This window comes from Penicillium hispanicum (assembly GCF_028827665.1).
Source record: "Penicillium hispanicum strain IBT 35686 chromosome Unknown utg000004l_segment0_segment0, whole genome shotgun sequence".
Lineage (NCBI taxonomy): Eukaryota > Fungi > Ascomycota > Eurotiomycetes > Eurotiales > Aspergillaceae > Penicillium > Penicillium hispanicum.
The window spans coordinates 603,917-626,635 of NW_026623196.1; the positions used below are offsets into that span (position 1 = coordinate 603,917).

General features: G+C 53.7%; 8 protein-coding genes across 8 annotated transcripts; 5 read left to right on the forward strand and 3 right to left on the reverse strand.

The window, feature by feature from the left end:
* Window positions 1–229: 229 nt before the first annotated feature.
* N7459_003974 (pyruvate dehydrogenase (acetyl-transferring) subunit E1 alpha) lies at window positions 230–1,598 on the reverse strand (the record flags this gene model as incomplete). The annotated part of the gene is made up of 3 exons (XM_056943158.1): window positions 230–735; window positions 803–1,391; window positions 1,479–1,598. 3 exons carry the CDS (start codon window positions 1,596–1,598, stop codon window positions 230–232), a joined length of 1,215 nt encoding a protein of 404 aa, XP_056800041.1.
* A 4,466-nt stretch (window positions 1,599–6,064) lies between these two features.
* On the forward strand, window positions 6,065–9,876 carry N7459_003975 (vWFA and PH domain-containing RING finger protein; the record flags this gene model as incomplete). Its single annotated transcript, XM_056943159.1, has 4 exons — window positions 6,065–6,185; window positions 6,446–6,949; window positions 7,018–7,708; window positions 7,776–9,876. The coding sequence occupies 4 exons, from the start codon at window positions 6,065–6,067 to the stop codon at window positions 9,874–9,876; spliced, it is 3,417 nt and encodes a 1,138-aa protein (XP_056800042.1).
* Window positions 9,877–10,703: 827 nt separating this feature from the next.
* N7459_003976 (M48 family metallopeptidase) lies at window positions 10,704–12,312 on the forward strand (the record flags this gene model as incomplete). Its single annotated transcript, XM_056943160.1, has 9 exons — window positions 10,704–11,024; window positions 11,119–11,357; window positions 11,443–11,683; window positions 11,756–11,780; window positions 11,833–11,878; window positions 11,928–11,991; window positions 12,042–12,073; window positions 12,127–12,185; window positions 12,263–12,312. The coding sequence occupies 9 exons, from the start codon at window positions 10,704–10,706 to the stop codon at window positions 12,310–12,312; spliced, it is 1,077 nt and encodes a 358-aa protein (XP_056800043.1).
* A 318-nt stretch (window positions 12,313–12,630) lies between these two features.
* On the forward strand, window positions 12,631–14,544 carry N7459_003977 (chaperonin-containing T-complex subunit CCT8; the record flags this gene model as incomplete). The annotated part of the gene is made up of 3 exons (XM_056943161.1): window positions 12,631–12,689; window positions 12,806–13,176; window positions 13,274–14,544. 3 exons carry the CDS (start codon window positions 12,631–12,633, stop codon window positions 14,542–14,544), a joined length of 1,701 nt encoding a protein of 566 aa, XP_056800044.1.
* Window positions 14,545–15,068: 524 nt separating this feature from the next.
* On the forward strand, window positions 15,069–15,763 carry N7459_003978 (mitochondrial 54S ribosomal protein bL12m; the record flags this gene model as incomplete). Its single annotated transcript, XM_056943162.1, has 2 exons — window positions 15,069–15,308; window positions 15,431–15,763. The coding sequence occupies 2 exons, from the start codon at window positions 15,069–15,071 to the stop codon at window positions 15,761–15,763; spliced, it is 573 nt and encodes a 190-aa protein (XP_056800045.1).
* A 457-nt stretch (window positions 15,764–16,220) lies between these two features.
* On the forward strand, window positions 16,221–17,842 carry N7459_003979 (uncharacterized protein; the record flags this gene model as incomplete). Its single annotated transcript, XM_056943163.1, has 2 exons — window positions 16,221–16,725; window positions 16,806–17,842. The coding sequence occupies 2 exons, from the start codon at window positions 16,221–16,223 to the stop codon at window positions 17,840–17,842; spliced, it is 1,542 nt and encodes a 513-aa protein (XP_056800046.1).
* Window positions 17,843–19,734: 1,892 nt separating this feature from the next.
* On the reverse strand, window positions 19,735–20,562 carry N7459_003980 (velvet factor family protein; the record flags this gene model as incomplete). The annotated part of the gene is made up of 1 exon (XM_056943164.1): window positions 19,735–20,562. The coding sequence occupies one exon, from the start codon at window positions 20,560–20,562 to the stop codon at window positions 19,735–19,737; it is 828 nt and encodes a 275-aa protein (XP_056800047.1).
* Window positions 20,563–20,863: 301 nt separating this feature from the next.
* Window positions 20,864–21,310, reverse strand: N7459_003981 (uncharacterized protein; the record flags this gene model as incomplete). The annotated part of the gene is made up of 1 exon (XM_056943165.1): window positions 20,864–21,310. One exon carries the CDS (start codon window positions 21,308–21,310, stop codon window positions 20,864–20,866), a length of 447 nt encoding a protein of 148 aa, XP_056800048.1.
* Window positions 21,311–22,719: the final 1,409 nt, after the last annotated feature.

The window sequence follows — 22,719 nt, forward strand, 5'->3', positions numbered from 1 at the left end:
GGGATGACGATTGCTCTACTCTAGAATGAAAACCAAAGACGAACATAGGAAAGAGTAGTCATCGGCTAAATTACAGAATAATGATAGATAGGAACAAGGATGCACAGCAGGACAGGATTTCCCACTGGGAAACCCGAGCACGTGGATACACCAAAAAGCACAGCTCATCTAGATGGCGGCAAAATGACGACCGAAATTGGGTACCGTCACGCGCTTACACAAAGCACGTCTAGTAGTAGAAGGTCTCGTCGACGGTACGGCCACGCATCCAGCGGGGCTCAGAGCCACGGACGTAGATGTCCTCGAACAGGATGCGGGAGTTGTTGTCGGGGACGGCCATCTGCTCAGCCTCGGCAACTTCGGCATCAACATAGGCGCGGGCTTCCTTGTCGATGGCCTTGAGCTCCTCCTCGGAGGTGACGCCCCAGTCGAGCATCTTCTGCTTCAGACCGGCAATGGGGTCATGGGTGCTGCGCATGCGCTGGATCTCCTCACGGCTACGGTAGGTGGTACCGGGGTCGGACATAGAGTGACCGCCATACCGGTAAGTGACGTACTCGAGGACGAGCGGACCCTTGCCAGAGACAGCGTAGTCCTTGCTGTACTGGACGGCGGCCTTGGTGGCCAGGACGTCCATGCCGTTGATCTTCAGACCGGGAATGTACTGACCGCGCTTGTAGTACTCGGTCAAGGCGGAGGAGCGGGCAGCGGAGGTACCCATACCGTACTTGTTGTCTTAATTTCCATGTTAGTTAGAATTGGCAAGTGATGATGCTGGAAGGACCCAGAAACGAAGACATACTCTCACAGCCGAACAGGGCAGGCAGGTTCCACAGCTTAGCCATGTTGAAGGCCTCGAACACCTGACCCTGGTTGGAGGCACCATCGCCGTACAAGATGATGCTGGTGTTAGGCTGCTCGTTGTACTGCTGGGCGAAAGCCAGACCAGCACCAACGGGCACCTGAGCGCCGACGATACCGTTACCTCCGTAGAAGTTCTCGGCGAACATGTGCATGGAGCCACCCTTGCCGTAGGCAATACCCTCCCGGCGGCCCAGCAGCTCACCGATAATCGACTTGACGGTGCCACCGCGCATCAAAGCGAAACCGTGGCAACGGTAGGCGGTGATGACCTTGTCCTGGCGGTTGATAGCGTGCTCGATACCAACGGCAACAGCCTCCTGACCAGTGGACAAGTGGCAGAAACCTCGAATCTTCTTCTCCTTGTAGAGACGGTCGGCGGCCATCTCCATGCGGCGGACGGAGACCATGTCGTGGTACATCTGCTTCAGCTCCTTCTTGGTGGTCTCCAGGGTGTACGGGGGCGGGTCGAGCTCGTAGGTCTCGAAGCTCTCATCGGAGAGGCGGACAGTGAAAGGCTTGTCATCTTCCTGCGCGACACGATAATGATCATCAGCATTGAGTCCGCCGGGCCTTGTCGGATGTCTTGCAGTTTTCCGAACGGGGTCTCAACAAACCTGCGGGATGTTCTCGGCATGCGCGGACGCGGCGTCGGTGGTGACGGAACGACGGGCAAAGGGGGCAAAGGCCTGACGGCGCAGAGGCGCAGCCTGACGGGCCGCAGTACGGAAGAGCATGATGCACAGAAGAGGCCCAATTGAAGATCGGGGGGAGGATGGGGAGAGATAGCGATGCTTTTCCGTCAGATGTTGGGAACAAACTTTCCCGATTACTTAAGCGCTTCCCGATCGGGGACCACCGGTGTGTATGCTGCAAACAGGCCAAACCCAAAGCTGCCGGCGCCTACACTCCATGCATCGCATAAAGCTCTCTCAGGGTCGAGGCTGGTCGAGTCGAGTCAAGTCTTGACTGAATATGCGTTGCCGGAGTATATCAGCATTTGGGTTGAGTGGTCAGCACCTAGCCGGGGCCACCTCGTTCAAACGAGGGTTGAAGGCCCGATGCTTCAGGCCACAACGGGCTATCTTCCATTGCTTGGACAACATGGAGTCGATGATAAGACCAATTGCGAGAAGAATTCATCCAGTTCTCAGGGGCAGCCCTTCTCGGCAGTTTGTCACTGAGCAGCTGGCCAGTTGCTCACCTAGGTATTGACTGACTGGCAGAGGTCCAATAGGTTCAAAGGTCCTGCAGAGCATCTCATACCACTCCGAGCCACAAAAGCCATAGCCAGTCAGATCACGCCCACCCATAGGGCCAGCACTTGGCTTCAATATTGGCGGCGAGCTGCCAGTCATGCCCAAAAATTAACCCTAACAAGCCGTCGGGAGCAAAGGGAGGCAAAAGTACGCTCGTCCCGTCGTCGCAAGTCAGTTTTTACCATGGAGGATGTAATGGTCGCATTTGACTCGCTTCAAGAGGACGGACTTGTCATCGACATTCGACACGTCAAGGAAAACAAAACGTGCATTGAGCTGCGAGGCATCCACTCCAGAAACTTCAACCCGTTGAATTTCCGTTGGCGCCTGTGCATGCGGCATGCACCGCCGGTTGAATATACATACATATTTTATCTTCACACTGACATCCACGACTGACTCTCCTTCTTTATCCACCTCTACAGATTCATACTCTGCGATGCAACAATACCAACATACTCGGGAAGGGTAAAACACTAGCACGGCATTGATTCCGGCAGACCCTCCGCCCCTAGTTAAAGCGGAGACATCGCGATCATTCAGCCAGCCCCTGTCCTCGCGTCGGAGAATTTTCTTTCAATTGAATGGATCCTGACCAATAACTCAATGACAGAAAAAAAAACACATGCAATACAAAACCCAAACAAAAATCCAAGATCCACTGGCAACAGCCTCAAAGAATCCGCTCCCAGACCGGGATAATAGCCCGATCTGAAACACCGACCAGGCCGGTGAAATGCTGATCCACCACGCCACTGGATCAACTACCTAGAAAGTTATTCAGCCTTTTTGAGTCTGGGCTCCTCTCACCTCGGCAGCTTGTGCTAGTAGTCTTCCCTCGCCGGGGTACACATTCACTAGGTTTTCGCCACGAGTGCTTTGGGTTTCCATCTGAAGACCCCCTCATGCATTGCAGGGATGGTCAAGCTGAAACAACTAGACTGTTCCTGAAACGCTTCCTGGCCGTTGGATCTGATACATAGCAGGTAACGGGATTGAGTTATCCAGGATTTCTTTCTACGGGGTATATCATGGCGTTGCGAAACGATCCGAGGTTCGCATGGCCTGTGGAACTATACCGTGGTGTAAGCACCTCAGGTAGGATGTAGTATATACATACATACTAAATTTTGACTCATACCGGCCAAATTTGATGCTATTCAGTGCAATCCAGGGCTTCGCATACTAGGCTGCACTAATCTACCTCCTTAGGCACCCCGTATAAACCGGAAGTAATGTTGTCCCTCGGTCCCACTGCAAGTTCCGTTCCCCCCGTTTAGTTTGCGTAGGGCCAGTTTGACAGCTCTCTGGGCGTCTCCCTCCATACTCTCAACTGGTCATATACGAGAACACTCACGGTCACTCGGTGACGAGTCGACGCATGCAAGTCAAGCAGGGCAATTCCCCAACACGCCATGCATCCGAGCCGGATCTGCACGGCCGTTGTGGACAGGTCAAATCGACGAGGTCACAACCTCTCGTCCCAAGCTAGTGCAGTGGCTTTTGGGCCCAGAATATGACAGGGAGTGTTGGTGCAGTCGACACCGCTGATCCGAACCTGGGCATTGGCACTGCCAAATTTCGGTGGAGAGAGCACGGCCAGGAATGGACCTCAAAAGTATAGGGCCGGGACGATCACATTGCACGCGATATTTGGAATCCACCGTGGCGGCGGAACGACATGCTTTGTGGTAGAGGCAATGGAGCTGGTGATGTGCAGATAATTTCTCCTAGCTTGCCATGCTTGTGTTTTTCGCATGCTGACCAGCACTAAAGGGTGGGACACTCACCGGTGTGGGGAAGGATTGACAGGCCATAGCGCAACGACGAGCAACCAAACGCGGCAGATGATGAACTCGAGAGAAAGGGGAAGGGGTTAGACACACTGGCCAACACAGCCCGGTTGCTGGCTAATGGTCTGGCCATTCCATCGCAAAACCTCCGAAGATGTCCATTTGTGGAGGGGAGGGAAGGATGATCCCGCCACGCGCGCACAGTGACCAACGATTATCTCTTGTCGCAAGGTCTGGTTGAGTATTGCCGCGCAGGATGGCAATCTGCCGACCACCCAGACAAACCACCTCTGCAATGGGAAGCTAGGACGTACCGCAAAAATGAGGCATTCGATCAAAGCTTGAATCCCAGAAGACTTGAAAAAGATCCCTGGGTGCTGCAGACCCAGTGACAGAAACCGTTGCGAAGATCGACGAGCCTCGGATGCCGAGCGCCAATGGGGTTGGAGCGTTGCGCCCATGGATGCAAATGGGTGGTTGGTGTGGTTGGTCCGAGGCCAGCGCAAAGATCAGAGGGCTGACTCAGCCAGCCCAAGGTCCCAAGGTTGGAAGCCTGCAGGTCGTCATGATCAGATCCGGCTGGGGATTTCCGGTGGTTGGGGTACCGAGGAGAAAGCGAGTCGAGAAATGTAGAACGGCCTGCCATGGATGTGGAGCTGCGAGAGATCATGGCGAGGATTCGGCGCGGAGAGAGAAGGAACGGTACAGATGCCTGGTTGGCCAGGCGTCAATCTGGGCATTTGGGACTACATATCTACAAAGGTGTATATGAATGCAGTATATATATACACTTCGACCAATGCCTTAGTACTTAATAGTGCGCCTACATGGATCAACTATATAGATTAAGAGTACACCAGTCAGCCAACCAATTCTATTGGCAGGAGGACGGAGTAAGTACCCGGGGAATATGTAATACCAGCTTGCGAGGGTTACATTCCTGCCGGGCTAGAGTCCGATCAGGATTTCCAGTGCGCCCCCGGGTTGCCTCGAATCACGGCATTCGCCCCTGTGCGTGAATCAACTGGGCCCCCCAATGGCGATAAGGAGAGGGGGGGACAAAATCCGACAGCCACAAAAAAAGGACCCCAAGATATCTTGAACGCGTACGCCGGCGGTTAACCCGTGGGAATTGAACATGTTTCTCGTAACTCAGTTGCAGAGGGGAGAGGGGCGAAGTATGTGCTTGCCGTCCAGACTCCATTCATAGGAGACCTTAGAGGGCAACCCCGTATATCGAGTACATATCCGTAAATACGGAGTCACCCGTTCCAGCGTTTCCACTGCCATACGTGAACAGGCTGAAGGACCCGTACTTGGTACGACTAAGCACACCTAACTCCTGTACGTGGACAAATCCAGCGTGTATAGGGTGCGATAGGGTCACATAGCAGCCCCCTCGGACTGAGTCGTACATTGCTACTGCAAGTGCCGACCGTAGATGCATATATGGCGGTATGTAGGAGGACCCAGCGATCTGTATGTCATCGACCACGTTTCCGCCATGCGACATGGAATCTTCCTCTTCTGAATGGGTCAGGGGAGGATAACCCGAGCCATGGATACAGCTTCTCTAGCGCCAGCAACCCTCACGCCCATCCATGGACGGCTCCAGGCTCGCATGCTCCATTCGCTAGTGGAACGGTGGATCCCGATTGCCAAAGGAAATGCTGGTGTCCCAACTTTCTGAGGACGCTTTCTCCGTTTTCCCTACTTAGTTAACGCGAGATGGTGCCCTCCGATCGTCAACGTCCATATTTTTTTTTTCCCGCCCACCGTTCACTAGTGAGGCGCGCCGGCGTAATTAACCCGCACGCTTGGGGCCAATCGTGAGTCTGCATCGACCAGCTCTCTGCCCCTGTCGCTCCTTCAACTCCAATGCGCATTGTACTCGGTATACCGCTAGCCACTTTGCGGTCCTGCGATCTTTCGCCCCCTCCTCTCCCTCTTTCGCACTCATCCCCTCCCCCTGTTCCCGTTCTAGCCTTCATTTTATATTCTATTTTCCATTTTCGGTTTTTATTATTCCCTTTTCCCACTTGAACAAATTCGGGAATAGTAGTTTCGCGTTTCGGGCATCTCACTATATTCTCTTCGTCTCTCTCTTTTCCTTTCTCCTCCCCACCTCTTTCGACCTGGGAGAAAACCTCCATGTGGAAACCTCGACTTTCGCCCAGATCGGATTCCAAGTCTGGGAGCGATTCGAACCACCCCCACCTACCTGAACTCGGCCTGCTGGGTCGTTTTAAAAAGAAGTCCCTCGCAGCATCCGGTGAGTGTGGCCTTATATCAGATCGGAAACCCGGCGAGACACAGAGATCTGAGACCGGCGGCGCCTGTTCTAGATGCAACCCCCAATTGCCTAGAAACCACGTCGGTCTCTCTCTATCCCTGACACCCCCTGAGACCGGATAGTCTTCTCCATTGCTAGTCCTGAATCTGTTGCGCTTACCGCATACTTCCCGACTGGCAACGTGCATGTCAGCCTTGATTTTGGCCCCCCGCATACCGCTAACCGCTGGTGACCTGCAGAATTGCAATCGCGACCAGACTCACCGTCTCGCTCGACGTTTCGTTCATTCCGTCCGTTTACTCGCAAGCCCGGCCGCCCCGAGAGTATCATCTCCAACTACACCACCGCCACTCACGCAACTGCCCCGACGCCGCGAGCTCCCTCCACGCTCGCAGACTCAACCCAGACAGCTGACCCCGAGCCTGTCGGGAAGTTTGCTCATTCTAACCACTCCGGCGTGTCCTTGAACCCCAAACCAGACAGACACATGGCCGGCCTCATGGAGGTCGACCGCTCACGGACCCGGAGGGAGAGGACCTTCATCGGCAGCGAATGCGCCGTTTGCGAGGAGCCACTGGAGCACACCCTGCGGGGTGAGCGAGTGCTCCAGTTCTCGTGTACCCACGTGTCCCACGAGGCATGCTTCTACGAGTATATCCGAGAATTTGAATCGCAGTACTGTCCAACATGCAATGCACCGTTAGGGCTGGATACAAGTCGAGGTGGAAATGTGCTGGATATTGGTTGGTTTTGCTTACGGCTGAGAAACAGTCTCACCATGAGAGATGGCGCCGCTGACCAAACAACACAGAGAAAATTAGCAACATCGTTCGATCGGTCACTATGAGCGATACCGCCACAACGCGGAGTGCCCTGACCACCCCGACTCCATGGGAGCACCCATCAAGCCGGCGACGACCAAGCGACGCCGGAAGTCGGAACACCGGCTACAACACCATCAACAACCGTGAGCCCAGCCTTGGCCGACGAGACAGCCGTGATACCAGCAGCCAACGGGAGCGTGTGGAGCGGTTGACCGGTAGCTCCCAACCCCGCCAGCCGCACTCGCGGAATGGCAGTGTAGCTGGCTCCTCTGGCGATTATAACGAGGGCCAGCACACAAGCAGCGGCCGACGCCACGATTATGATGTGCAAGCGATGGAATCGGACCTGAGCCCCCGCACAGGTGTCACCAAGAACCCCATTCCCGCCCCAATTGTGACCGTGCGAAGCGAATTCCCCACCATGAACCGATCTCGCCAGCAGCAATCGCTCACCTGCTTGATCACCGTGGAAGTACCGGAAGGCAACTGGCGACCCAACGCGGAGGATCTCCGCAATACACACTCCGTCCATTCACAACCCGATGAGCCCTTTTCAGCGCGGTTTGGAGGCTCCCAGGATGCCCGATCCCTGCAGAACGAGCCGGTGGAGAACTTGGACGAAATTGCGGAGGAGTTGAGAACCCGGGTGGACAACTGGCACGGTCTTGAATTCCAACGGTATGTGGGAGCCTGCGGTATTGGTCTTTGGTTTGAACGTTAGATCAAGTGCTGATTAAAGACACAGGTTTGGCAAGTTGCGACTGCATGGACAGATGCGCGTGGGCAAGGATCGGGAGTCGTGGCAAGAGTTGGAATGCTATTTGTTCGGAGAGATGCTCATTTGCGTCAAAGAAAAAAAGCAGCCCGAACAGAACCAGTATGATGAAACGGGCAAGCGCAAGCCTACTCGATGTACTCTCAAGGGATCCATCCTAATCAAGAAGCACCTCAAGTCGCTTGAGGCCGCGATCGAAGAGCTCGTTCTTTCTCTCAATCTGTCTGTCAGCGAGCTGCCCTGCTTCTACCTTCGCTTCCAGTCTCGCAACCAGCTTGAGACGTGGCGTCGAGCTCTGATGGATCTCCACCCCGTGGAGAATATCTCACGCTCCAATGATTACGATTTGGATAACTCCGGTGCCGAGGAGGATGACTACCGGAACAGCCGTATCCAGCGACAAGCTTCTCTCAACTCGTCCTACGGCGCAGGCAAGTCGAACAATACTGCCATCACCGACTACACCAACCCAGACATGGAAAAGCCCTCAATCGACTCCTTCCACATTCCTCTCGATATCGTGGTGGTCATTCCGGTCTCGTCCTCTATGCAAGGTCTGAAGATCACTCTACTACGCGATGCTCTCAAGTTCCTCGTACAGAACCTCGGGCCTCGAGACAGGATGGGCTTGGTGACCTTTGGCTCTAGTGGCGGAGGAGTGCCACTGGTTGGGATGACCACCAAATCCTGGCACGGATGGAACAAGGTCCTTGATTCAATCCGGCCTGTTGGCCAAAAGAGTCTTCGGGCCGATGTGGTTGAAGGAGCTAATGTAGCCATGGATCTCCTGATGCAGCGCAAGTTCAACAATCCGGTCTCGACCATTCTTTTGATCAGCGACTCTTCTACTTCCGATCCAGAAAGTGTCGATTTTGTGGTTTCTCGCGCCGAAGCCGCCAAAGTTGGCATTCATTCTTTTGGTCTTGGTCTGACCCATAAGCCAGACACCATGATTGAACTTTCGACCCGCACCAAGGGTTCGTACCTTTACGTAAAGGATTGGATGATGTTGCGAGAGTGTGTTGCTGGCTGCCTTGGTGCTTTGCAGACTACCTCTCACCAGAATGTTAAGCTTAAGCTTCGTTTGCCGGAGGGATCCCCGGCTAAATTTGTCAAGATCAGTGGTGCGCTCCACACTACCAAGCGTGCCACTGGCAGGGACGCCGAAGCTGCCTTGGGAGATCTTCGTTTCGGCGATAAGCGTGATGTCTTAGTGCAGTTGGTTATCCAGCCAGACAACGCCACGCAAGACAACATGCCTCAGGATCCTTGGGAGAGTTTGGTCTCCGGGTTGGAGGCTCTTGGCGGGGGATTGGATGGGGATGAGCAGCGAGTTCTGAGTGTGGAAGAGGTACCATTGATTCAGGCTGACTTGACCTATGGTGATCTTCTTCGCGAGGGCCATTTGACCCACTCGCCTCGCCCGTCTCTCCTCGCCATCACTATGCTCCCACCAAACCCCAAGATTAAGGGCCAACGACCAGCCACTCCTCCAATTCCCCCTCACCCCTCTATTGTGCAGCGCCGCATGGAGCTGCTTACTTCCGACATGTTGACCCGAGCACTTACCCTTGTTTCTCGTGGTCAGCATGACCGTGGGCAACATCTCCTGAATGAAACCAGGAGTATTCTCAAAGGTCTCGGAAAGGGTGGTCTACCACCGCTGCCTCCAGGTGTTGCGCGGCCTCTGGGAACCAGTGACTCGGGAAGCCGAGGCGACACCCCCAACTCGAACTCGCCCAAATCTTCCACCTTTGCGGAGAGCCATGCGTCCTCAGCATCGGACACAGCTACTATTTCAGCATCCTCTGCTGTGGATGCTCACACGATGACCGCTCTGAACGCGGATTTGGATTCAGCCTTGGAGTGGATTAACCACCCTGCCGTCTTTGGCCGCGACTCCCGCAAGGCTGTCTTGCAAAGTATTGGTGTCATCTCATCCCAGCGTGCGTATACCTACCGAACCCCGTCTGAAGCTCACTGGGCTCAGCGCATCGCTGGTGTCCGCCGCTTGACAGACCGATCGAAAGATTGGCGTGAGATGGGAGACGATGCCTTGACCGAAGAATAAATTGGTCACATCCGCTTTGATTTTCATTTGCGTCCGTTTCTAGGCCGCCTCCCCAATGTTCCTTATCTCGAGTTCATATATCCATCCTCGTGGAGTTGGCTCATGATGTATTTTTTCTTTTGTCCCTTCTCATATTTATAGCCCCCCGTGTTTCCTATGATACCACTTTTGTTCCCACCGTGACTGCAGCATAATACCAGGGGCTTTCGTTTATGATGTGCTTCTGCTTATCCTGTCTGGATCGGCGCCATGTTGGACATACATCTGTTTCTCTGCAATTACTCTGGCGGTCTCGGATATGGTGTCCGGATGGGATGGATTTCTTCTTTCATGCTCTTGTTCATTTGCTGCCTATCTCATTGACTGGAAATCACCGTGACGATCTACTGAACTTGTTTTGATATAGCCCCTTGCATAATTGACCCCTAGTGTGAATAATGACCATGCATGCTACGTTGGACTCAAGACTTCCCCAAGCGTATCCTAATGTTCCCAAGCAAGTAGTTTGGTGGAATGAGCGTATTTATAGTCGTGAGCGGGTCGGGTCGAGTCGCGATTGCAATTATCGCCGGAAGTGGCTGCTTATCGCCGTGTGGCTCAGCCGGCCTCTACTGACGAACGGCGCAAGAAGCTCACATTTTCACTCACTCCAACAGCTTTGACCTCTACGACTATCATTATATACTTCTCTGGCAAGCAAAATGCTGAACTAACACACCATGCTTTGCCAACCCATCTTCGGCGCTCTACGGAGCATGCGCCCAACCTTACCACCATGGCCGCAACCGCAAGCTCGAGCCTCTCCCCTCAAACCTCAACCTTCGCGCATGTACCGAACATTCGCTCTTCGACCTTCCTCACTCTTGCTATCTCGTATACCGCCTCGACAACGAAGCCTAGCACCCCGGTTATGGCCTACATATCAGCCCTCGCCTGCGCGCATCGTCTTTCCGAGTTTCCGATTCGTTAACCGACCGTTCTCTTCCGGTCCGCGACATCACTACCAACAAAATAGGTACAATCGATTCGGCAGAGGAGGTGGCCAGTCCCTCTTTTACCAGATTTTACAACGCGCGAAGCCGCAGCACTTTGTGATCATCGGCGTTAGCATCTCGGGCGTATACCTATACAACACGGACGTCGTAGAGGTAAGCCAAAACGCGTCTGACGGACAATATCCAGAGAAGCGTGATTCTGTGCGCCTTGGATTGACCCAGTATTGCTGACGCAAGCGGCGTCCAGATGACTGGCCGGCGGCGCTTCAACTGCATTTCCTCGCAGCAGGAACTGAAGATGGGCCGGGAGAGCTACCGCGAAGTTCTCAACTCCGAGCGCGGCAAGATTCTCCCGGATCACCATCCTTTGACGCAGATGGTGGATCGTGTGTTACAGCGGCTTATCCCGCAGGCGCCGATTGAGGGTGCGAATTGGAAAGTGCATGTTATCAAGGACCGCACGGCTAATGCGTTTGTGCTTCCTGGGTATGTTGTCTTTCCAATTGCACATGCATAAGAATTGGGAGCCGGCGCATTGCTGACTTGGAGACTTTTTATTGCTGATTATCAGAGGGAAGGTCTTTGTCTATACTGGCATCCTGCCCATCTGCCAAGATGAAGATGGGCTGGCTGCTGTCCTAGGCCATGAGATTGCGCATGTTGTGGCGCATCATCCTGCAGAGCGCATGAGCAATAGCGTCCTTACGCTGGGTGCTGTCTTTCTCGTTTCGCTTCTTTTCGATGTGTCTGGACAGCTTCCTTCGCTGCTATTGAATCTGATGTGGAGCCTGCCGAACTCGCGGACCCAAGAGGTCAGTTGATGAAGCCCCGTCGAACCACTAATTTACTTGTCATGGCTGTTCATTTAGCTGACAACATTCAAGGCCGAAGCAGATAACATGGGGCTGAGTATGCTTCTCAGCAAGCCATCGATCTCGTAGATGCTGACTGTCTCTCCTAGTGATGATGTCCAAAGCTTGTTTTAACCCCGAAGCTGCGGTTAAGCTGTAAGCCTGATCGATGCTTTATTCAACGTTCATTGACTGATTGTATCAGATGGGGTCGCATGCAGAAGCAAGAGAAGGAAGCCCCACCACAGTTCATGTCTACTCATCCCTCGGTAAGTTCCCCCTTGACAGAGATCTTTGTGATTTTCTAATACGCTCACAGAGCTACAACCGTGAGGAAGCTCTTCGCGGATGGTAAGAAGCGGTTTCCTTGCTGCGTTTAACTTCCAATTACTGACTTGGTATAGGCTTGCCAAAGCTGAAACTATTTATGCAGACAACGGGTGTAGTTCGCTAGCGAGCTACGGTAAGTGTGCCCTTGGATCTCTTTACCCAAAATTTATGATCGATTCAACCTTGGGAATATTCTAATCGTTGGAATAGTACCTGGCTTCCACAATGCGTACCAGTCGCTCTCGCCGAGCTCATGGTGAAGGTCCTGCAATAGAGGGTGTGAAAACTCACAACCCATACGCCATATTGTACAATAGATTTAACGAAACACACGAAATCCACATCTCCCATGATCCATGAACCGTAATACACATAATATTCCATTCGTGGACGTATTTACTCTGTAGATTGTTGCGGCCAATCAACTGGGCAGTTCCCCTCGTGCAAACGGAGCAAACCTCTCGCCCACCGTCCCCCGTTGAGCTCCAAAAATTCCCCGGCACAACTGAGAGCCCATCGACTCTCCCCCTTTCCCCTCTTATATTCCAGTCGCATCCACTCGGACGCGACCTCTGACAATGTCGCTATCCCCTCCCGGGCCCTCCCAGGCAGGCCTCTTCAAGCCTGGGTACCAGAGGTAAGAGCAAACCGCCGCCGGGAGTCCCTCTACCGCAGCAGACTACCCGCCTCCTTATCTGCTCACACCGGGAAGCATTGCACGCGAAAGTACGCCTGCTAACAGCCCCAATCTAGCCACGACGCCGAAGATGGAGCCGTGATCCGCAACATCGAGGCCTGCCAGGCCATCTCGCAGACCGTCCAGACCTCCCTGGGCCCCTACGGCCGCAACAAGATCGTTATCAACCACCTGCAGAAAATGATTCTGACTTCCGACGCGGCAACAATTCTGCGTGAGCTGGATGTTGTGCACCCCGCCGCCAAGCTGCTTGTCATGGCCAGCCAGCAGCAGGATGCTGAGATGGGTGACGGAACCAACCTGGTTATCGTCCTCGCCGGCGAGTTGCTGAAGAAGGCGGAGGAGCTTATTCGGTTGGGATTGAAGACGAGTGATATTGTGTCCGGATACGAGAAGGCGCAGAACTATGCGTTGAAGGTGCTAGAGGGTATGTTTCCTTTTCCATCGTCTCCATTGTAAATGGGCGGCTTTTAAGCTCACATATGGTACGAGATGCTGATCTTTGATGTTTTCTACATTGTTAGACCTCGAGGTCGACCGACTCCAGGAGATGCGTTCCGTAACCGAACTCAGCAAGGCGCTTCGGACAGTCGTGGCGAGCAAGCAGTCCGGCACGGAGGATATCCTGGCTGGGTTGGTTGCAGAGGCCGTACTGGCCGTGTTGCCCAAGAACCCTCTTAACTTCAACGTCGATAACGTGCGGGTCGTCAAGATCATGGGTGGCAGCTTGGAGCAGTCCAAGGTGGTGAAGGGTATGGTGTTTGGACGGGAGCCAGATGGTGTGATCAAGCAGGCCCGCAAGGCTAAGGTCGGCGTGTTTAGCTGCCCCATTGACATTTCGCAGACCGAGACCAAGGGTACCGTTCTGTTGAAGAATGCACAAGAGATGGTGGACTTCACCAAGGGCGAGGAGGAGCGCCTCGAGGTCGCCATCAAGGAGCTCTACGACTCCGGTCTTCGTGTGGTTGTTGCTGGTTCCACCGTCGGTGACCTGGCTCTCCACTATCTTAACCGTTTCAACATTCTCGTCATCAAGATCCTGTCCAAGTTCGAGCTTCGCCGCCTGTGCCGCGTGGTCGGCGCTACCCCTCTAGCCCGTCTGGGTGCTCCCATGCCCGACGAAATGGGTTCTGTCGATGTGGTCGAGACCACCGAGATTGGTGGTGACCGTGTCACCGTTTTCCGTCAAGAAGATTCCAATGCCGTGACACGCACTGCCACGATTGTGCTCCGGGGTGCCACTCAGAACCACTTGGATGACGTCGAGCGCGCCATCGACGACGGAGTGAACGTCGTCAAGGCCATCACCAAGGACCCACGCCTGGTACCCGGCGCCGGCGCCACTGAGATTCAGCTCGTGGAGCGCATCTCCAACTTTGCCGATAAGACTCCTGGTCTTCCCCAGCACGCCATCCGCAAGTACGCCGAAGCCTTCGAGGTCGTCCCTCGCACTCTGGCCGAGTCCGCCGGTCTTGATGCCACCGAGGTTCTCTCTCGCTTGTACACCGCACACCACCGCGCCAACACATCCTCTGAAGGGGAAGAAGATGGCAGCTCCTCTGACGAGGAGGAACCTTTCTGGACCACCGGTGTGGACCTGGAGATCGGCTCGTCCGACGGGACCCTGGATGCCGTCGAGGACGGCATTCTTGATCTGATGGCCTCGAAGAGTTGGGCTATCCGCCTGGCTAGTGAGGCTGCCCGGACTGTCCTGAGCGTCGACCAGATCATCGTCGCTCGCCAGGCAGGTGGGCCCAAACCACCTGGCCCCAACCCGAACTGGGATGAGGATTAAATGCGCTTAACGTGAGACGTGGAACATGGATTGGGCTTCGAGACCGTTTGGACGGGGATAGATTTCCGTACGATATCACGAAAAAAGTTGCCTGGTGTGTATAGCTGAGTATGATAATACATCCATCCATTATGGTCAAACATGTAGTCTTCCTTTTCTTTTCTAGAGCATTGTCTCCAGGTCCAGACCAGAAACCCACTTTTCTTGTTCAGTTGTTGCTGTGGGAAGTTTATAACATCAAGCCAAGATTCTGCTGGAGACGTCGAATATTTCACTTGATTATATCATATTCAGTTTCCAATTGTTATGGATTATCACCGATCATTTATTTTCCTATCGACTCCCATGGATGTCCGGGGAGATCGTATGGAATTACATAAGCCCAATCCACGTGACACCCAGATTTTCCCCGAAACTCTTACCATTCTCTTCGTCCGTATCGCGATTGAGCCGTTTCTTCCTTTCCCTCCACGTTGTATTTTATTTGACTCTCTTTTGCTCCGAGCCTTGCTCACGCTTCCACCATGTCCCTCCCAATTCAGACCGCAGCCCGCAGCTGCCGACACCTCTCCGGCGCCGTCCGCCCGTCCTCCCTGCGCATCGCGACTACATATCTGCCCACAGCCCGCACACCCAGTAGCCGGCGATGGGAGTCCACGGAGGCTGCTGCTGCTGCTCCCACAAACCCCAAGATTACCCAGATCGTCGACCAGATCAGCCAATTGACCCTGCTTGAGACCGCCGACCTTGTTTCCAGCCTGAAGGTGCGTGGTATCATGGATTGATTCGCCGATGCATGCTTTCGTGGCGTGCCAATTCCTATCTCGTTGTCGATATATTCAGCCAGGAGCCATTATGTTGCAAATTGCTAACATAGTATGAATAGACCCGTCTGAACATCCCCGATCTCCCCGTTGGCGGATTCGCCATGGCCGCCGGTGCCGCTCCTGGTGCTGCTGCCGCCCCCGTCGAGGAAGAGGAGGCTGCTCCGGCTGCCGCCGAGAAGACCCTGTTCAACCTGAAGCTCGAGTCGTTCGATGCCGCCGCCAAGCCCAAGGTTATCAAGGAGATCAAGAACATGCTCGGCCTGTCGTTGGTGGACAGCAAGAAGTTCGTCGAGGCTGCCCCCAAGGTCCTGAAGGAGTCTGTGCCGAAAGAGGAGGCCGAGAAGATCATTGAGACCCTCAAGGGTCTGGGCGCGAAAGCTATTATGGAGTAAAAAAGTGGCGAAAGGAAGTTTTCAGCGACAAACGGGATGGAGGTATTTGAATGCGGACGGAGCTGTCTTCTCTGCTCTCTCATCTTTATTTCAGCTCCCTTGCAAGACTTGAGCAATTGGGGGGAATTTTTGGCTTCGAGGATATCCTTGAGCGTTGTCTTGGCCCTGGCTGTGGAGGGCAAATGTACATTATACGCATTGTGTTATGGACCCGTCTGGTATAGAGGGCTCAATTTTGGTTAGTTGATGCATTGAGCATGTCCCAATTTTTTTTAATGCATTGGGCCTCTTGTACTTTGTAAGACGATTGGGTGGATCAATAGTGCGCAGTAACCTGTATTGTAGGTGTCGCGAGTAGGCGGCGGAAGGACCAAGAACTCCGACCTCCGCGCTTTTTCCAACTTCCCACCTAACCGCCTCTCTCTACACCTCACTCACCTCCCTGCATGCGCCCGCCATGCCGAAGCTATCGCCAGCACTCCGGCAATGGCTTCAGCTCCGCCAGCTTCTCTCTCCTGCTCCCGTGCTGCCCAACTCGGGCGCAAAGTTCCTCGCTTCATCTCCGGCTCTTCCCTCCGCCAACGGTATCGTTGTAGTGACACGACCATTTCACACTACGCCGCTCCGTCACGCCAATGCGAATTCAAAAGCTAAGCCTGCACCTGCGGCCAAACGGAAACGGGAGCAAGCGCTCAACTCGGCCCCATACTACGCAGATCAGCGGACACCCGGCCAATACATAAATAGGGAAGGCATTGTATTCAACTCCGTGGCAGGAAATGTCGACGAGGTCCTTGGAAGGTTCCAAAAAGAGTCTGGCTATATCTACGACGCAGCTAGAAAAGACAGGTCTTTATCCCGTGAGATCAGTTACAAAACGTTCAGGGACGTCGGCTCGAAATTGATCAAGGCGGCGTACAAGTCTTTGCCCAGTGCTGCCGCGGTTCGGGCGATTTCAGTTGGTATGTGGTCACAAGTTGGAGTCGAGCATGGCGCAATGCCGTAGCGTTGGTTTGTAGCATTGCTTACTCCCGCGTTGCAGATGTTGACGCTGTCTGGCGCATTGGGCTTTTGTGCTCAATCAACCGGCCCCTGTATGGGTGGATAGTTACTGCGTGCGCGATGGCGAAGGCGGCTATGCCGACCGTGATAGCTGCTTCTCGAGCAATCTCCGAGGCGAGGGTACCTGGTCGCACGGATATGCTGAACGAGGTGGAGAAACTGGCCAGAGAAGGGTTCCCCCCAGCGATGGTGCTGCATGCCAAAGTACTCGGCATGCGCGGCAAGCGTAAAGAGGCCATCGAGCTTCTTGAACAAAAGGTACTTCCGCATGTCCGACCCACCCGCCGGAAACCCTCGCCTCACACGGATACGACGGCGGGTGACAGCGTCCCCTCGCCGTACAGGTTGTATGCCTTCCTGCAGGCCTCAGAAGCAGAGCTCACCGGCTCAGAAGCGCGTGGCTGGGAATCGGCCATTCGGACCGCGGCATCGGAATACAACGACCCGGAAGCACTAGTCGAACTGGCCAGTCTTATGATGAGCGAGAATAACCTGACATTGTACGAAGACAATATGTCGAAAGCTGCGGCCGCAGGGAACCCGAAGGCGTGTCTCTTTCTCGCCAACTTCTACTACCTGATTTTCCATGGTAAATACCCGACTCGCGAGGAGACAGCCAGGCATGCTAAGAATCCGAATCTCGCACCACGCCTCGAGTCGAAGAAAGGCCCAGAGGAAGGCAAGCGGGAGCTAACAAATTTTGTGGATGACTGTATCGACTTTATGCATTCTTACTGGCGCCGTGTTTTCAAGGGGACTCTCAAGCAATCGGATTACCGCCAACTGGCGCGCGATTGGTACTATCTCGCCTATGTGCATGGCGAGAAAAGGGCGGCCTTCATGGTTGCACTCCTTTCCCGTGAAGAAGGCAATGAGTTCGATGGCACGTACTTCCTCGCCCAGGCTGAAATCGAGCGTGATCGGGATTATGCAAAGCAGATGAATGCGTTGAAAGCGAACTGGTACAACAAGGACTTTGAGCCAACACTGCCGAAGAGGATGCTTGATGTGCGGTAGACGAGGGCATTGAAGGGCTGTCAATGTATTTATTTATGCAGTGAACATTGGATTCCGCATCTTGTTCTCGAGGATCTCCAGTCATTCCCTGAACGTCGTGTTACCAGAAAACTCATTAAGCCATGTCAGAGTAGGGGATTGATAGCATGGCCTGTGGCAGATAGAACGCCAAGTCGGCCTGGAATGATGGTCTTTTATACATCGTGGACAGGCTGGAGACTTTGATGAATACCTCGTTTATTTATTTACTTGCGCTGTGACAAGGAAACATTGTCCACAGGAGGTAAGGAAGGGCCGTGTATTAGCAGGGGACCAGATTCGATGCCTTTGGAATGAGAAGGTGTTTATAGGTTAGTGGGAAAGGGTTCAATGATGATTTGGTAGAGACCGAAGGTAGTCATGCGGGAAGAAGAGCCCGAATCATTGGATTCAGCCGCTTCTGTTTATTAATATCTGTTTGATTCCCAGGTAAGGCTGCATGGCTCCCCCACCGACACATACGTTTATTATCTCGCTCTGTGGCCCATGACAAGTATGTCATGGAAAGCATGAGTTCAAATGGTCGGCGACATTGACATCGAACAATCGAATCCTCAGTACTTGGAAGAAAAGAGACTGTAGAGCAGAGAGCTTCTCGAATGGGCTGCGAGAAGCATTCCACTAGCTTTGTGACCACACGCTACCCTCCAGGATAGACAGCTCATTGTACCATGGTATCATTACCAAGTTTGCAAACCGAGACTTTCTGGCAGAGCTGATTCGAATAGTCGAACATCTTCACTGTTTTTGGGATATTAGAAGTCCTAAATGCAGACGAAGCTCCGAGGCCACTATGGCATAGGTCGAACCGGTCCATTATCGGATCAGGTGAGAGTCTGCTCTCTGGTTGTACTTTCAAAAAGAAGAAAGGAAATGGGCGGGTGATGTGAAGCTTTGGAGGCTCTAAGGACCTTTCCAAGAGGTGAAAAAGGTCTTCAAACATAAACATCATAACATCCACGAGCGGAAAATGGATGTCTTCACGAGTCTAGCTGGAAAGTCAATCAAGAGGCTCGCTTGTTAATGCGAAGTCAACCTATCAGTAGTTCAGCAGTTGCGTACAAGGTCTCGCGATGGCGCCCTGAGACTTCTGAATAGTACATGGTGCATCAAGACTGTCTGCGAAGAAGATGTATATTCTTCTTGGGTGTCGACAATAACCACCAAAAAGGGCTGTATCCATGTTTGCTGCTCGTAGCAGCATCATTCAATCTGCCATCTTTGCTCGGAGGTAGACGCGCAGTCCGTAGTATCTACTGTTCGCGTTGCAGATGCCCAGCACTCAGATTGTTACATCGGAAGGATAGTCGATTTGTAAAAGTGGGCACTAAGAACCGCAAATCCAAATGACCCAAAAAGACAAATAGCAAGAGGCATTAGATCAAGCTCAAGGGTTGCGCTGCCTTCGTGAAGGTCGCAATTGCCTGAAGTTGGGCAACGCAAACGAGACGACCCGCGGCATTGGAACCCAATCATAGTGAAGGCTGTCGGAATAAGACCGAGAGTGGCTGAAATGACGTGTCAGGCACAGATTGGGTTTTCATTTGAAGGGCCAGTGATCTATGGATTCTCATCAAGCGTCATTCATTTCATTTCGTCAAATGCAACGGTGAATCGAGGTATCCTCAACAAAACAGAAAATCAACCAAACGCCTCATCCAGCTCCCATGTTCCATTATGCTCCAGCCCCGAGCAGGGCAAAACAGGCAGATGTGCTCCCAGAGAAACAGCAGCTCTAAATCCCGGGAATGATAAAAGATAACGACCCAGATGATGATCAAGATAAAGTGCACATAGAAAAGATGGCAGTACAGAGCAAAATGTAGAGGTGAATAGAGAAGGCAGGGAGCAGATCAGGACCGCTTTCTCCCTTTCCCCTTCCCTTTTCCTCGGGTTTTCAACTCCACAAACCCCAGCTCTTTCAGCCCCTCCGCTAGAATGGATGAGTCGCGCATGCCCGGAAAGTCCTTGGCTGGGTATACGCGAAACGGATCAGACCACGCCTCCGCAAGGATAGGCATTGACTGGCCCGTATCCTCGACCGAGCCCCAATTCATAAGCCGGAATTGCAGGCGATACAGCCCGGCCGAGCGGATCGATAGATCAGCAAAGATGAAGAACGTAGCGGGTTGATTAAGTTTGGAGGCGTTGCGCAGGTTTTGCGGATGAGGTGGCGGGGCAGTCGGACTGATGGGATTCAGGTCGTCAGAGGAAGGGTGTGTCGGGGCGGAGTTGGGGTCTGGGTCTGCGTCCACAAAGAAAGGAGACATAAAGGCTTTCCCGGAGAGAAGAGGTGTGGAGAAAGAGTCATCTGCGCGGGCCACGCCGTCGCTTTCTTCGCGCTCGCGCTCCTGTTGCTCTGGATCTGGCGGGTGGGTCCAGCCCGTGGAGTCTGATACCGGAAAGAGCAGGCACCCTACTGTAAACCGTGGGTCCTGGAGGATGTCGTGGTCGTCCTGCGATTCAGAATCGAAGTCCGTGAGAAGGAGCTGGACGATGGGAGGTGGATCGACGGGGCGGCGGTCCCGGTCGCCTGCGCCGCATGCTCGCGCAGCAATCGGTTGCTGTCGTACGTGGAGATGATATCGAGACTGAGTAGATTGGGTAGACGTTCGTCGGGGCGGTAATGGAGGCGACGATTCGGGTTCATGGTGAAGGAGCTTGTCAAAGCCATGGGGCATGCTATAGTTCGGATTCCGTGGAACCTGCCGTGGTTCTTGCGGAGTGTTCGCTGGCGGTGGATTGCTCGCGTAGGACGCAGGACTTTTCTCCGAGCGTATTGGACTGTGCAAGGCCGTAGAGCTGTTGCTATGTCTGAAGATTTACGGTGTCAGATTGCCAGATTGCCTTGGAGGGTGATAGATCCATGATCAGCAGATCTTGATAGAAGAAACTGCTTGACTGCGGAACAACACCACACGAGGACGGATGACTGACAATTAAAAATGATTCGATCGGCGACAACGAAAAAAGGAAGGGACTTTACTGTGACTCCAGGTCGAATGTCTGCACATGATGACTAGCGTAGTCGCGGCCATGGCCCATCATCGGACTCGATCTTTCCTCGTAGGGTGCTGGATAAGCGCGTGGCTCGGTGCTCACGGGGCCATGGTGATGCATTCGTAGCGGCAGTGCCTGCGGTATCGAGGGACGACTCGGATATGCATTTTCGGACGACAGCATGTATCTCGGGTCCAAGCTTCTCTCGGAGAGATGCCCTAGCGAGGGCAGCCGTGTAGCGGGTGGCGTCGAAAACGCGGGGCGCTCGTAGACCACATCGGGGGGCAGAAATGGACGAGGCTCATGTTGCGGATAAGGTTGATAATATGGTATGGGTATGTGACCGGGGTGATGAGAGCGCGGAACCGGGTCGATGTACGGCCTGTCGCGGGTGGGTTGCCCACATTGCTGCGACGGCGTCCTCGACATCTATTCAGAACGGGACGCGCTGGCGCCGTTTGGCGGCCGTTGCGCTACTTTAAGTACAGCCGTATGTATTCGGACAGCGGATTTTCAGCTCGGGCTGAGGCATTGAATGCGACCCACGAAGCGGTCAGGTAAGCCACACCCGCGCGGGAGCTGGATGTGTCTCAGATGTAGATTTGGGGGTTTTGTTCCTTTTTTTTTTGTCTTTGTATATATGTGTGTGTCAGCGTGCAGCACCGTGGGGACTCACGTAGAAAGGTCTCCGAGTGCATATCCTGGATTCGCCTGCGGTCAAGGGCGGAATCTGATAACCCGCATGGGAAAGACACAGTCAAGAGTCCAGTGCCATCGGGGACCCAGTTTTTCGGTGTCGCCGCTGTCAGGCTGTGCAGGTACAGTAGAAGAGGTCTTTGATTTTGCCTTTTGTCCTTTTTCCGTTTCTGCACTGTCCTTGCTGGGATCCGGGATTTTTCGTTTTAGCCAGAGAAATCGCAAATCGTCAACGCACATCGGACTTTCCCTCTCCCCGTCTAGCCGGGTGGTCCAATCACTTCAAGTGAATGTGACAGGGGTAGGGTAGAGCAAAGGCAGACTGAGTAGTGTATTCGATTTTTTTTTCTTCCTTTTTCTTCCTTTTTTTTTTTTAGTATCGACCCATCTGCGCAGGATCCGACACTACGATTGGCGCTGCATCCACCGAGAGCGATGAAAAAGGGAAGAGCCGGGGGAACGGGCCGAGCGGGCACGATGTCGCCACGAGAAGGGGGGAAAGATGGCCTGTGGGCTCCGGTGGATGTGTGTGTATCAGGCCGTGCGTGTGGATCAGGCCGTGCGTGTGGAAGCACCTTGACGAACACCACTAGGCCCCCGTTCCTGACAGCAACTGACGCCCGAGGATCTTGGATACAGAAGGACGGTCAACGGACTTTGGGCTCAGAGTCCGTTAGCGCCGCAAGTCGAGGGGCGAGTCGTTTTAGGCAGGAGGCCTGGGAAGCTTTCTTGGGACGGGGAATCCTGGTAGTGGCTCGTGTCTCGATGGATCAAATGATGTGGAGAGGGGAAAGCGGTGCGTGGAAGGGAGGCTGAGAGCGAAATGCGGAAATAACGGGTAGTTAATTTTTGAATTCCCATGGCCTAGTACAATGGCCTTGTTGCGGGCGTATCAGGAAAAAGCGAGACGAAGACGGAGCTTGAGTTCGAGGCCAGGGGCTGTGGAGTAGTACATGGCATGCCCGGTGTGGTTGTCGTGGTCTACTCCATACTTGGTGGTCCCTAGGCTAGGGGCTGTGTTCCGCGGAACAGTGCAACGGGCCCAAGTGCAGTAAAAACCCGGAATTTCTGCTTGATAGCGTGGGCAAAGTCAACACCAACACCGTCCATCCGCACAAAGTAGCGAATGGGCACACCTGTCG